This window comes from Aquila chrysaetos, chromosome Z (genome assembly GCF_900496995.4).
Source record: "Aquila chrysaetos chrysaetos chromosome Z, bAquChr1.4, whole genome shotgun sequence".
In the NCBI taxonomy this organism is placed as follows: Eukaryota; Metazoa; Chordata; class Aves; order Accipitriformes; family Accipitridae; genus Aquila; species Aquila chrysaetos.
In genome coordinates, this window is record NC_044030.1 from 74,426,202 (window position 1) to 74,440,851 (window position 14,650).

General features: G+C 35.4%; 1 protein-coding gene across 7 annotated transcripts in view; it reads right to left on the minus strand.

Annotated features, from left to right (window-relative positions):
• SPEF2 (sperm flagellar 2) overlaps positions 1–14,650 on the minus strand; it is an 82,549-nt gene that overhangs the window by 24,386 nt on the left and 43,513 nt on the right. For 6 of the 7 annotated variants that reach the window (XM_030004686.1, XM_030004683.1, XM_030004688.1 and 3 more), the window contains 6 exons: positions 12,053–12,213; positions 11,021–11,204; positions 10,062–10,227; positions 6,965–7,087; positions 4,026–4,164; positions 1,909–2,138 (listed from right to left, as the gene is read on the minus strand). In XM_030004686.1, coding sequence (XP_029860546.1) covers positions 1,909–2,138; positions 4,026–4,164; positions 6,965–7,087; positions 10,062–10,227; positions 11,021–11,204; positions 12,053–12,213 — 1,003 coding nt within the window. Of the gene's footprint in view, positions 1–1,908; positions 2,139–4,025; positions 4,165–6,964; positions 7,088–10,061; positions 10,228–11,020; positions 11,205–12,052; positions 12,214–13,315; positions 13,369–14,650 lie in introns of those variants that run through there. The other variant, XM_030004690.1, reaches the window with a different exon arrangement.

Genomic DNA, 14,650 nt, shown 5'->3' on the forward strand with positions numbered 1-14,650 from the left:
ACAGGGGTTAGTTTGTTACATTCTTGTATCTCCTTTAGAGCTGCTGTCTAACAGTTTCACTGCCAGTGTGTTGGGTGCTTTAGTGTTTTTCCCTCTTCTGTTCAGCGAGGCACTAACTACGAAGGAGGCATGTTTTTCTGTTGAGCATTCTATTGAACAAGAGGATGTGAAAAATCTTCCTGATGTTTTAGGAGAGGAAGGATTTAACTGTTCCTGTGGAGTCTCTATAACGAAAGGGAGTGGTTGCCTTAGGAAATCTGGGATGTGATTTATGTGGTCTTAAAGTGTGGAACAGAATGAAAGTATTTTAAAGATGACTTGCACAGCTTGTGCTTCCCATCCTAATTCAGCCACCCAAGAAGATAAATATCTTGACTTAATAGTCACCAGACAGTAGAAGAATGCTGTTGCATGTTCTTTGGGACCTTATTTTAAACAATAATTCCTTACCATTGTCCCAGATAACATGCAACCGCGTTCTTCTACTGCCTGGTGACTATTAAGTCAAGATATTTACCTTTTTGGATAGCTGTGCAATTAATGTTGGGTCAGTTTAGTGAATACAATATTATCAGAAGGACAATGTTGTAGAAAGAAACATTTCATTTGTCTTCTTGCTAATTATTACAAACGCATGAGGAAAATAGTTGTTCTGTCTTAAACATGTCAAGAATATGAGAGTTTCTATTAGACAATTTTTTTAAAATTTCTTAATGAATAAATGATTTAAAAGCAAAAAAAACCCCAAAACCTTTTAAGTGGAATGACCAGTCAAACTGGTATCTGCGTTTCACCTCTGTGGCACTATCTAATGACTACAAATGTAGAGACTTTTAGTTTCACATGGCATTATATATGCAATACTATCTGCTCAATTAATCTCTATAGAAGAGTTTGGAATGCTTATACACACCCACGTTCCTACACTATAGGTAAGATGATATGCATCTCTCTAAAGGAAAATTGTAAACGCCTTTCTGCCTACAATGGGTTCATGCTTCAAAGGTAATTGGAAATCCTCCATAAATATGCATGAAAAGCATTTCTGAATAAAGAATTAAATTAATCTTCCTTGTGCCTTTGTGGCCTTATTACATAGAAGAGTTGGATCCAAGATTGTAAGTACATGTTTACACATGGTATTTCATGACCTTAGTGGCAATCATACTAAAATTATAATTATAATATGGAACACTGATAGTAATGAAACTCTCTTCAAATATGTGTTTAACTACTTTCCACCTCAGTTTAAAACTGCCTTACCTAAATTATTTTGTAACATTTATACAGCAGTAGGAACTAGTTTTGCAAGAGAATCTTTCCAAGCATCCTAAGCCTAAGGTTCCCATAATCAGAGGGTAGGCACACAATAAATGCACATACAAAGGAAAAAAAAATACATATCTGAGTTAACACTTGCAAATCACCCAAAACAACTGGCACACATTGACTTGAAGAATATAATGGTTAATAGTTATAATAGACCCTATGTAATAGTTTCAAGAAAATACTGATTTCTTTTAAAATGTGTTTTAAAATAATATAGCTTCACTGTTCACTGAGCTATGAATTTGTAAACAAGTTAAAGATTTGCATCTTTAAGCAAAGTAAGCATGACACATACCACTCTTAAAAACATATTACAGAGACACCTGTTAGAGGAATATTAATTATGTGGTCTTGAGGATATAAAGCCCGTAGCAAAGACATTAAAAGCTTTCAAGTGGTCTGGTATTTCACATTTTCCATATTCTGCACTACGACTTTACTTTTATATGTAGCAGGATCTTTAACTGTAGTGCAATCTTTAACAATATAGGTAAGTAATGTTTAGTAGCTCCCAGCAGTTTAAATTTTAAGTAGATAACTAACAGTCCCTCAGGAGTGAAAAGGAAAAAATTTTCTTACCTTTAGGTGCCACCTGTAGAAACTGCTTATGAAGTGTATTAAGTTGTGAAATAGTTAGAGTACCACTTCCAGACGTCTCTATGTGTGGAACATGCGGTGACAGAACAGGGTCAGGAATCACTTTTACATCACTGCTGATGAAGAAATCTGTTTCTTCTAAAGTAATTTCATATTGGATTTTGCTAGAACTCTCAATATGATGTCGTGCAACCTCAATCAGCTTTTCAACACTGTGAAAGTGTAAATGCAGAAAAAAATGAATACTTTTAATACACAATGTTAATAACTTAGGTTCAAATTTTAATGTGTTTATACTTTGAGAGCTTTACTGAAGTAATAATTATAAATCCTGTGTGTGAATTCTGTACTCAGCAAAATCATTAGGAAGCGTACCCCTCCTCTGGCAGCAAGAAATCTTTTGAAAGTGGCAAGAAATTTATATAAAGGCAGATCTAAGCCACAGAAGAAACCAAATGGAAAAATATGGAAGTATGACTCTTTATTCCATACATTTTATAGGGGTGGAGCATACACGTTCTATCTGTAATCGTCCTTTACCCTATTCCAATGCCTTCATCTTCTGCTCTGCCCCTAAATCCTAGATGTACAAAGCACTTTGTAGAGTAGCATTGTGGAGGGGCATATGAACTCCTGTTTCAAGTGTAATGAGTACAATTTATACAGGGAAAGATGTCAGCTGTCTATAACGTTCAACTAGACATAGGTTTGGCCTGAGGTATCAGGTCAAAGAACATGATGTTCTGCAACTATTGTGTCTTTGGTAGTGCTTGTTGTCAGGAGAGCAAATAAAACTGGCTGGAAGACAGAGGCTCAGCCTCTTTGAGCTATTGACTGTTAGAGCTTTCACATCATACATTCATCTCTCGTCTTGGGCTTGCCCTGACATGGATCAACTAGCACTGTCCCAGGTATACTTCAAAAGTTAGTACGGGCCAGAAACATTTTCCAAAAGGCAAAGGGACCCCTTTCTTTTGAAGAGTAAAATCCTTTAATGATATGAACATAGGCCATTCTATGCCAGATGACCTAAGTGTCATAGAGTGGTCCCAAACACATTTTATTTACTAGGACAGAAAAACTGTGAAGAACTTTTTTTTAATGGACCTTGAAAAAATTTTGAGAAATGTTATACATGGTGGTAATAACACTAGGTTGAATTTTCCAGCATATGTAAAGCACAGGGAAGAAAATAATAGCACAATCCAAAGTGACAGGAGCCACGGAAATTATATAGAAGATTCTGCTAAATGGAATAACTGGTTGTCTGCTGATGCTCATAAATCTACTAAATCAGCTGGGATAGATAAACTGTCTTCCTAGTAGCTGGTACAGTGCTATGTTTTGGGTTCAGTATGCGAAGAATGTTGATAACACTGATGTTTTCAGTTGTTGCTAAGCAGCGTTTAGACTAAAGTCAAGGATTTTTCAGCTTCTCATGCCCAGCCAGCGAGAAAGCTGGAGGGGCACAAGAAGTTGGCACAGGACACAGCCAGGGCACCTGACGCAAACTGGCCAACGGGGTATTCCATACCATGGGACGTCCCATTTAGTATAGGAACTGGGAAGTGTGGGGGGGAATCGCCGCTCAGGGACTAGCTGGGTGTCGGTCGGTGGGTGGTGAGCAATTGCACTGTGCGTCATTTGTACATTCCCATCCTTTCATCATTGCTGTTGTCATTTTATTAGTGTTAGCATTATCATTATTAGTTTCTTCTTTTCTGTTCCATTAAACCGTTCTTATCTCAACCCACAGGTTTTGCTTCTTTTCCCAATTTTCTCCCCCATCCCACTGGGGGCGGAGTGAGTGAGCGGCTGCATGGTGTTTAGTTGCTGGCTGGGGTTAAACCATGACAGTAGTCTAGAAAAACAGCAGAACTGATAATTACCCCTACTGCTGCCAGCAATACCTTCTAATCATCCAAAAAATGAGTTATTACCATTCGGGTATTTAACATAAAATTAAATTCCAGTTCATGAATTGAAATTATTATTTTCTACGTATGTTTTTCAAATTATTTGCTTCTATATAAACAACTATCTTTACTAGCATAGTCTAGTTTGAAAAGGTTCCTTGTTTACAACTGAATATACATTACCTGGACATTTCTGCTAAGAACCTGGATCCAAGCCACTTTTCCATATCTTTATAAGCCTCTTCTGCTTTCATTGTTAGGTCTTCAACAAATGCTAAAGCTTTTTCTTTTATAAGTTCTAGTCGAGATTTTGTGGCTACCTCTGTTTAAACAGTAATGTCATCATAATTAATATTTATAAAATTTGAGGAAAATTCTCAGTCTTAAGCACCTAGAGTTTAACATGTTAACCTTTTTTTAGGCAGTAAAATATTTATTTAATTTCTGATATTCTTGAACAAATTATTTTTCAGAATCGCCCCTATTGTACCATGTATTTTACAAGTGTGTCTTCTATAAGCATCAGTATTCACACAGTAACAAATATCTTAATAAAACTAATATAGAGGTGCAGAGGATGTTTAAGTAAACAGTGTCATTGAACTAAATTAACACTATACAGCAGCAGACCTAGAAGCTTAATGATGCAAGTTTGAGTACTCTGTTATGGATAAACTTTAAAGAAAACACATCTAAATCATTACGTATGTTAATCACAACAAAAGTTTGCTTTTCTGTTTCTAACCTCCAGCCCTTTAAAATTAACCTCACTGGTTTTGCTCCAGGCTTCCTATATATGAGTATTTTATACCATAAAACTCAGGCTGCATTGGAAAAGAGTTTGGTTAGTGAGCACTAAGAAAATAATGCACCTTTACCAAAATTATGCGTAGAGTATTTACATGAAACTTCAAAAAAAATTGACAATGTCATTATTTTTAGTTTTCAGAATGGGAAGAACTGAGAAAAAAAACCACTCAGTCTCTCACTGAGAGGCTAATACTTAAAAAAAGAAGCTAAAAGGACAAGAAATGGGAACAAGTCAGCAATGTACAAACCAAAACAGATGCCACCTGGATGAAAAGACAGCTAAGGTAATGTGTTGAGAAACACATGGAACAGGCACTGAAAGACATTCAAAGCATTTAAAAAGAAGAGTAAGAAAAGAGGACAAGTAGCTAGAGATTATTTTCAATCCTGAAGGCAAATTCAATATTCTACTTGATTTTTCTTCATATTTAACCTTCTATACTGCAGAATCTTTAAAATAATTAATATTTTATTGTAATTGGTACAGTGACTTCAGAGTTAAAAACTAAAATTATTTACATTATAATCCTTATTCTACCTGCTACTTAGGTTTGGGGCTGAAACTTTCTTTAGGCAACCAATGTAGAAAGATGGACCCTGAGAAATATAAGGCATGTCCTTTTCAGGTTATTTCTCAGTCACAGCAGAATGCAACTCTGCACACTTTCTCTTTTGAGCAAGAAAGAGTTGACATTCAAAATTTTAAACGCAGAATGGATTTGGGTCTCACAGAGGGTTATTTTATTTGATGGCAAAGACATAAGAGTAAAGGTTCTAAGTAACTGAAAGTACCTTAGAGGATGATTTGTGCCTGTCTAGTCACCTTTCTTTAATACAGTTTAAGGCCGCCTTATTTGTGACTTCTCTGCATTGAGTAGCTGCTATCAGTATGTTACAAAGATAAGCGTATGACAATTTTTTGTCTCCCTGCCTTTTCAGAAGCAGGTACTGCACAGGCAGCTAATAAAGCTGCTCTCTTAACAGTACCAGAGTAAAAGGCAAGCCACATTGATGCAACAGAGAAACGGAATATGAAATCAACTTTAAAAACTTAGCAACTGTCCACAACTAGTGACTTTGCTAGTCTTTATATATCTGTATAACCAAAAGCACAAGCATCCAGTTACCATTGCTGCAAGTGAAGCTATGATCCTCAAATGTACCAGCTACGTGCCTGTGCAATTATGAAACATAGCTCAACATGTTTAGTCTTCCTTAGATTCTTATTTTGGCTTTTTTGTTAAGTATAAAATGAAAATGAAGCAACCTCAAGAAAACAAAACATGTCAATGAATGACTAAAATTAATCTTCATATATTAGGATGTTCAAAGTTACTACCATTCCTCTCCTCATTATCCCAAAATCTTAGAATATTTATTCCTATGCTTCTTTTTTGATTAAACCATGTTAAAAGTGGTAGGTGCATAAGCATTTGGTCTGGTGTGGACCTAAAGAAGCCTTATGAATTTGTGTTTTGTTCATTAACTGATGTTTGCCCTCTACTTTTCATAGTAAATACTATGCAAAAGTTAGCCTGCTGAGAAGGTAACATACATGATGATGGTCTTGCCAACTGTTGCCAAACAGAGTATCTAACAGCTAGGTTCTATCTTCTCTTTAGTGAGAAAGAGGTCTTTTCCATCTAGTCTAAACCCATCTTCAAAAAAAATTTCAATATATTATTGATTTGGGACTTCTGTTTTTCAGACATCTACTTTTGGCTGAAATTGTCCAGTTGGCTTGGAAGTTATTTGATAAGACAGAAAAAGAGACAGATTGACTGAACAATACGTAGCTTTTGCAAGGGTTTGTCTAGAAACGAGTTTGTAAGAATAAACAAAATTGTGCCTTGCTGCTTGAATCCCATGCAGCTGAAGGAAGAGGGAATCAGAGAGAAGAGCATCAATGAAATACATCATTGCCAACAAATTCTTTCCCAGATCAAAACATTTCAAATACTGAATTGAATTTAATTGAATACTGATGAGTGGCTAACCACCTATATGAAACCTACTCTCTCATGATGAGTACTTGCTTAGTCATGGAAAATGAAATGAAATGAAATGAAATAGAAGAGAACAAAAAGAAGAATGAAAAACACATTTCTAGTTTAAATATATTCACCACAAAATCACTGATGACTACCACCCTAAAAAAATTCCTGATTTCTCCAAACACTCCTTTCTCTCCCCTCCTTTTTCTTACTTATCCATCCATTTGCCCTTGAGTTTCTGGCTAGTTTTGACCACTACACTACCTAAATTAGGAATAACAATCAGCCTCCAACATAAGTAACAAAATAGTAACATACCTTCATGTTTCAAAGCACTGAAATATTCTTGCTTTATCTTAAGTGTCAGTTCTCGTTTCTTTAATTCCTCTGGGGTCATAGGAGCTGGACTGACTTCAACCACAGATGCAGTGGAAGGTGGTCCTGCAGGAAAATAGACCTTTCACCGTCTTTGGACGTTGCTGGTAAGTTTGTGTATCTCTACACAGGCACTCACAAGACACCAAATATTTTAAAATGAAAAATGGCACTTTCCACCTTACTTGATGTGACCATTTATGAGAATACAAAGCGGGGTTACTCAGGTTCTTATGTCCACATAGCATATTTAGATTTCTTCAAATGTGATTTACATCTGCAAGACATGCTAAGATTAACACTGCATAAAATTACTTCAGCATATACAACTCTATTAAAATTGATTAAATAACACCCTAAAATGTATTTCTAAATGGAAGATCATGAATCATAGAATCGTGTAGGTTGGAAAAGACCTTTAAGATCATCGAGTCCCACTGTCAACCCAACACCACCATGCCCACTAAACCATGTCCTGAAGTGCCACATCTACACATTTTTTGAAGACCTCCAGGGATTGTGACTCCACCACTTCCCTGGGCAGCCTATTCCAATGTCAGACAACTCTTTCAGTAAGGAAATTTTTCCTAATATCCAATCTAAACCTCCCCTGGTGCAACTTGAGGGCATTTCCTCTTGTCCTACCTCCAGCCATCTGACAGAAGAGACCAGTACCCGCCTCGCTACAACCTCCTTTCAGGCAGTTGTAGAGAGCGATAAGGTCTCCCCTCAGCCTCCTTTTCTCCAGACTAAACAGCCCCAGCTCCCTCAGCCGCTCCTCATAAGACTTGTGCTCCAGGCCCCTCACCAGCTTGGTTGCCCTTCTCTGGACACACTCCAGCACCTCCATGTCTTTCCCGTAGTGAGGGGCCCAAAACTGAACACAGTACTCGAGGTGCGGCCTCACCAGTGCCGAGTACAGGGGAACAACCACCTCCCTGCTCCTGCTGGCCACACTATTTCTGATACGGGCCAGGATGCTATTGGTAGGTGTGCCTCTGTTGTGATCCTAGGTGACCAAAATGATCTCTTTGACCCTAATCTCTACCAGTTTATCACAACCAGTACATAAATAAACCTCTTTTGAATAATGGTTATTCCTTCTGGGGCAAATTCAAGTTTAGCAAACTGTAGTAAAAATGCTATGTTAGTAAATATCATCAGTTACCATCAAAGCAGTGAAAAGAACAATGAAGTTATTTAAAAAAAAAATCATAATATGTCAGAAGGAAAAAAAAAAGAGGTATATTATTTCATGCTTTTCTAAGCCATTCTGTTAGCTGCTTTTGCAGCTTGTTTTAACTTACATATCGATGAACAGACATTGTAAAGATATTTTATCATGTTTTTAAAGATTGCATGAAATTCTGTGGTCCCAACACTTTGACTATAACTCAAAAATATTAAAATATTTGTAACTGCTTTGTCCAAGAAGAAGAGCAGATGGAGATGTTACAGAAAAAAATAATGACATCTGCATGATACCTAAGGTCAACTTAAAGCAAATGATCAAATCTAGAAGTGATAAAAGTACATGTGATAAGTAGTATCACTCAGTTACTAGCCTATAGCTGTATCCTAGGGAATTATTCTGTTACAGGAGCACTACAGCAATACTGCATTTGGCATGAAATCAAGGTTGATACTTCAGTTACAGATACATTAGTTGACACTTCATCTTCTACCATGAGGAATGCACAGCTGAGTTCTAGCTGCAGTTCTGTCACTTTATAGTTTTGTGACTTCAGGTAAGTCATCTAGTACCAGGTCTGAACAAAAATTTAGTTCCAAGAAGCAAACCACAAACCCCAACCTAGTCACTTAGCATACAATAGGTGACAGCTGCTGATTTTTTATCACAAAGCTTTTCTAGAAATCTGAAAACTTGCTACTCTCTTGGCTGGACTGAGATGCTAAGCACACACCTAAGGCTCCCTGGGGCTCACAAATTAGGTATCCATGTGGCTAAGTATTTGCAGGGCTATACTTGTTCACTGCACTATGAGCAGAATCAACCAGAGAGAGAGCACTGAGTACAGTGCAAATAAAATGTCCTTCATGTCAAAGAAAAAAAGTCAGCTGCTTTATGCATAGTAAATCTGCAGTTACAGCTTTCTCACTTGGAAATGGAGTACCTGAATTTCAGGCTACCCTCACACCCACAGGGCTTAAGTCCCTCTCTTGCTATGTGGAATGTCTTTACAAAAGATACAAGGTTTAGGCTACTAGCCTTGCTTCCTGCTGGAGCTATGACATTTTGCAGAAAGAAGTGGAAGTTACTTAAACCACTACCTGCTCAAGGAAGTATTTATGAAAAAATGTATAAACAGCATTGCATGGCAGAATTCCTTCCAACAGACTGCCTGAATTGCTAGGCTAAAAAGATAGAGGTTTTTAGGTCTGGTTCTCTTTTGCAAAAAAAATTTGTATTCTCACCTGGTTGGACAGATTCTTGCCAGGCCTATGAAGAAGATCTACCTCAGTGGCAATCTGCTTTTTCTTAGGACTACAGATGCCATTAGATTTTATGTTCTTTATTTACACCACATTACAGTTATATATAAAAATGATGGACCTTGATAGATGCATGCTACTATATGGCTGATAAATTAATTCCAAAATATCTTGGGGTATTGGATAATTTATCCATTCTATTCCAGTACTTTAATATTTGAAATATTTTTAATTATGGCTGGCAAGTAGGCAGAATTTAACGGAATTTTATTTAATCTGATAAACTAGTTCTAACTGTTCAATTCCAAAACAGCACATGGAGAAAAATTAATACTTACTTTCTAGGTTCTATTTAGAATATTTATTACTACATAATAATAACAACAACACATATGATTAAATAAATGCAATTGCCATTCAAAAGCCTCTGCACTACCAGCTTTTCACATTGATATGTCACACTTGACATCTCAAAAGAGAAATTAAATCCAAATTAAATGTCTTGGCTTACTCTTTTCTGTATTACTGACATATTTACGTTTCACTAATTTCAAGCACCGTTAAAACAAATTCTGCATTTCAATACCTTTCTTTTTAGTAGCTGATTTGGGAGAAAACTTTTTGGTATCTTTGGCATCTTTCCCAGCAGCTTTGCCTGACAGTGTCTGTGAAGATTTCAGATCTTCTTTCAGTTCTAGCTGCTGACGTTCTTTTTCTTCCTCCATTTCTTTAGACTGTATTTCAGCTGTTACCTTGACACCACAGTCACACATAGTAAAGTACATAGTATCAACACAGTGCAACTACTGTTTTAAATAGCCTATACTTGCTGAAAGTACTTGCTTTAAATAAATAAAACAAGGGAGATATTTTAACTAATAAAATTTATTACATTTTGATTATTTATCAAAAATAAAATTCTACAGCAAAAATGGAAGACAGAGAGAGAGTGGTTTTAATTCTTGTAACCCATTACCTGTACTCTAGGAAAAAGTGAGAAATATAAGAATCAACAGTATGGAAAGCAAGGCTACAGTTATACTGTAAGGGTGCAGAAATTAACTTATTTCAAAATTAACAAAGAGAGAAGAAAAAGTGAGCCTAGAAACCAACCATTTGAAAAGCCCGCCTAATTTACTTTTAGCTATATATAAAAAAGAATGTAATCATAACTTTTTAAGTTGTGAAAGGTTTGAGCAAACATTGCATCACAGGATAAAACTTGTCCCCCTTCTCACGCTTCTATTGAGGGATAAGGGAAGAGTTTATCACGGAAGAAGTAGATATATAGAGTCAACATTCAAAGTATTTCTCTCAGTAATGGAATGAAAGGGTCAGTTATAAATATCAGAGGTGCCGATAATACAGAGATTCCAACATTTTCCTCATAGAAACACAAACCTATTCAATGGAAATATCAGTGGTGGAGCAAGAGGCATGAAATTGAGATACACAGTGTGTAGACTGTGTGTTTAGGCTGCCTACTGAATGGGAAACTTTGACTGCCTGATCCAGAAATGTTTAAGTAAATAAAACATTCCTTACCATATTTGATACTGCTGTTACTGCTGTTTGCCATGTATCAGTAATAAGATTTTCATCCTTCCCAAAAGTGGCCACTCCATTTTCAGAATTCTCATCCTTAGCACTCTTCTGTAGAGTTCCCTTGCTTTTCGACTTGGTAATATTTATTTCTGGTGAAGGCAGTTTCCAAGAAACTAGAGGAATCCTTAAAAATAAAATATAAGGCATAATTCACACTCCCCTTTATAAAAAGTGTTAATTTGTAACTACATTGGAGAATATGCTAAGAGAATGAGAATACTATTTTCAAAATTTGCCATAGCAACAGAAAAGGGACGAACTTTCTTTATGATCAAAAGTGGTGTAAGACAAGAAAACTGTCTAGTTTAACTACGGAAGCTAAGGAATAATAACAGATGGATAAAACTACATCAAATGACTGAGTGATCTGCTGATATATTCCACAAGGGCTAGAAGCACAGCCTCATTACTCAGATAGTTTCTAAATGAACTGTAAGTATTTTAAAAGAGCAACTGTCATTATTGACAGCATTTTAGATATTGTGAATTATTTGGTAGTATCCCTTACCTTTTAATATGGCATTCAGTTTTGTGCATCTTTGTAGGCAACCTTGATTTATATTTGTCATTAGATAACTGATTTAATTATGTTTGTTGGTGCAAATTGTAAACCTGTTAATGTTCCATAATAATATTTACGTTAGTTATGTGAGGATTGTGCTGGAAACTGTCAGCAATCCAGAGGGAAGTAGGAAATATTTCTATAGCAGATTTCTTTCAAATGCAGATTTTAAAATGTTTTATAATTCAGAGATGCATTAGTGAAAATTATATAGGTAAATCAGTAAAGAATCAGGGAAAAATTAAACCTATAAGATGATTCAAGATTCATAATTTGACTATAATCCCTAGTTAAAAATTCTTATTTCGCCATCCTTTGAAATATACACACATCCATTTCCACATACATCCACAAAGCTATCAGTGCATTGTATTTGTTGATATTTGTATAATTCAATAATGCATTTCTACCTTCTTGATTTGTTTTGATCTTCTTTCTGCTCTACATAAAAAATATCTAACAATGGGATTCTAGTAAAATCTTGAATGTCTTCTGTTGGGATTTTTCCTTCCATTGCCCTATAATAGTCATGAAGAAGTCTCTTTGTATCTTGGAAACGATCCACTTCAACCTCAAGAAGAAAGGATAGAAAGACAGCAATTCAAAACAGGACAGAACAAATTTCTGATACATTTTTAAATACATGATTGCAGAAGCAATTCTAAAACCTAAGTGTCCGAGGGACAGCAAGAAACATAACCATATTTGTTTGAAAATTTATAGTGTATTCAATGCATACTTCTATTTGCATCTATAGTGTCTTCACACTGGTATTTCTAAGGATTAATAAAAATCTTTGTTGTTAGAAAAGGAAAAATTATTTACAATAAATAATGTTTGATGCATTAAATTTAATTACAATATATTTTGATATATATGTATTTCTATAGTAGCAAGTATACTAGTACCAACAAATTATAGGGACTTTTTTGTTCAAAAGAAAAAAAATCCTTAATAGCATAAAATAAAAATGGTTAAGTGATGGAGAAAATATTAAAAGCCATACAGTTTTTCTGGAACAAAGAAATCAACAGTCTTTACACACCTAAGTGTCTTGAAGATCTTTTTGTGTGAATCATCTTGGAAGAAATCAAGTAAGATTCAAAAAACATTTAACACCTGTCATGTTTTGATTTATTGATACAGTATGGTCTTAGTTTCTAACTGACAAAACAGTACAAAATATTCATGGGAAAATGCACAAAACCACATTCGCAAAACAAAGGATAAAACCTTTGTGGTGTAAACCAGCACTTATCCATAAGTTAAGGAGAAAATACATTCTTGTATAACAGTATGTACCCAGAAAGGTGAAAAGAAATCTGATAAAAGGCATTTATACAAATCTATGTGTTTATACAGTAACAGAGCCACCTGGGGAATACATGTAACTTCCCACAGAAAAACCCACAGATGGAGAGCTCAAGACCAAAGAAGCCTATTTTTGGCTGCTTCTCAAACAAAGCCATAATATAAAGATATAGTTATTATATTTATAGTTCTGTAGTTCTAGCATTAATAATTCATTTATTTTGGGGAGTATATACTAAGTAAAGAAAGTAAAAATAGTTTACTTTGCACTTTTCTTTAGGAAAAAAAAAGCTTATATATGGTTAATACATGCATTTGTAATTTTAAATAGCTATTTTGCATATCCACACATGACATATCAAATTAGATTCATAGTGAATCTCTACTGCACTGCATCATACATATCCATGAAATTCTGCTAGAAGAGAATTAGGATTGCAAAGTTATACATGAATATAAAGGAGAAAAATAAAAGATTTAAGCTCAGCAATATTACTTTAATTTGGCTCTCATGCATATAATTCAAGATATATTTTTTAAATACTCAGTCCTATAAATATCCTAATTACAGGATGAATGTGGTTCAGTTAGTCAGCAGTTATTTAATATTTCAACCTCTCTCTTTAGTCAGTGGCCTGAAGTCTTTATTTAGGGCGTTATTTAGACTTTTTGAAAACAGAGTTAATAATTTCCTTACTATAGCAACTGACTACTTCACAAACCTTACATAAATTACCACAACACTCATATGAAATAAAAGAGTGGTTCCCTTGTTTATTAAACGTATAAAAATAACACAGAGAATTAAAGGGGAGGAAGCCCACCCTAAGCTGCTTAGGCCCAATTTTTCGGCCAAATTAGCATCACACTGCACATGTTTAAAGCACTGGTCTCATTGTCTTCTTTAAAGTTGCCAAAACTTTCACAGAATGGTCACTCAGTTTACACAAAAGCCTGTCTAGTCTAGTCTACCCCAGTCCAGTCCAGCCCTAAACCAAATTTGTGCACCTAGAACAGGAGTCACAGGGAAATCTTACTTTACTAAAGTAATTAATAATCAGACCAAATGAGAGGAAAGGCTTAATGTGGGGGAGGGGAGAGCCAACTAACTGAAGATGGTCTCTTGAAAACTTTAAAGTTAGATGTGTGAAAGGTGGGTTATATTTGAATGGATTTTCTCAAAAGCTACCAATGACATCACATTCTCACAAACATTCCTTGCAAATTTTTTTTTTTCAGTCTGTACATAAAATTTCAAGCCACACTGGTGAAGCTACAGCTGAAATAATTTTGTGATATGGGAAATACAGGACAACATTAACAGCAAGTTGGTCTACAACAGCAGTGAATTATGTAATTTGTAAATTAAGAGCAGATGTTGATATGATCACAGAAGGATAAACAGCTCTAACATTTCTGTTACAAAACTCAGATGATTGACTGGACTGATAAAATTGCAAAAAAGTAGCACTATACATTACAGATTGAAAGTTTGGGGGGTTGGACAATAACAATGGTATTTTTCTTAACCTTTTCTGCCTGCCAGTTAAATGTATGGAATGTCACCTACTTATTGTCTCTTAACTTTCTAGATAAATGAAGAAGAGACATGAACATTTGCTTATCTAATTCTCAATCACTCACTTATTTGGAGCCAACTGTATGAAATTCCTCTGAGGCTTACTGTCCTCCAAATC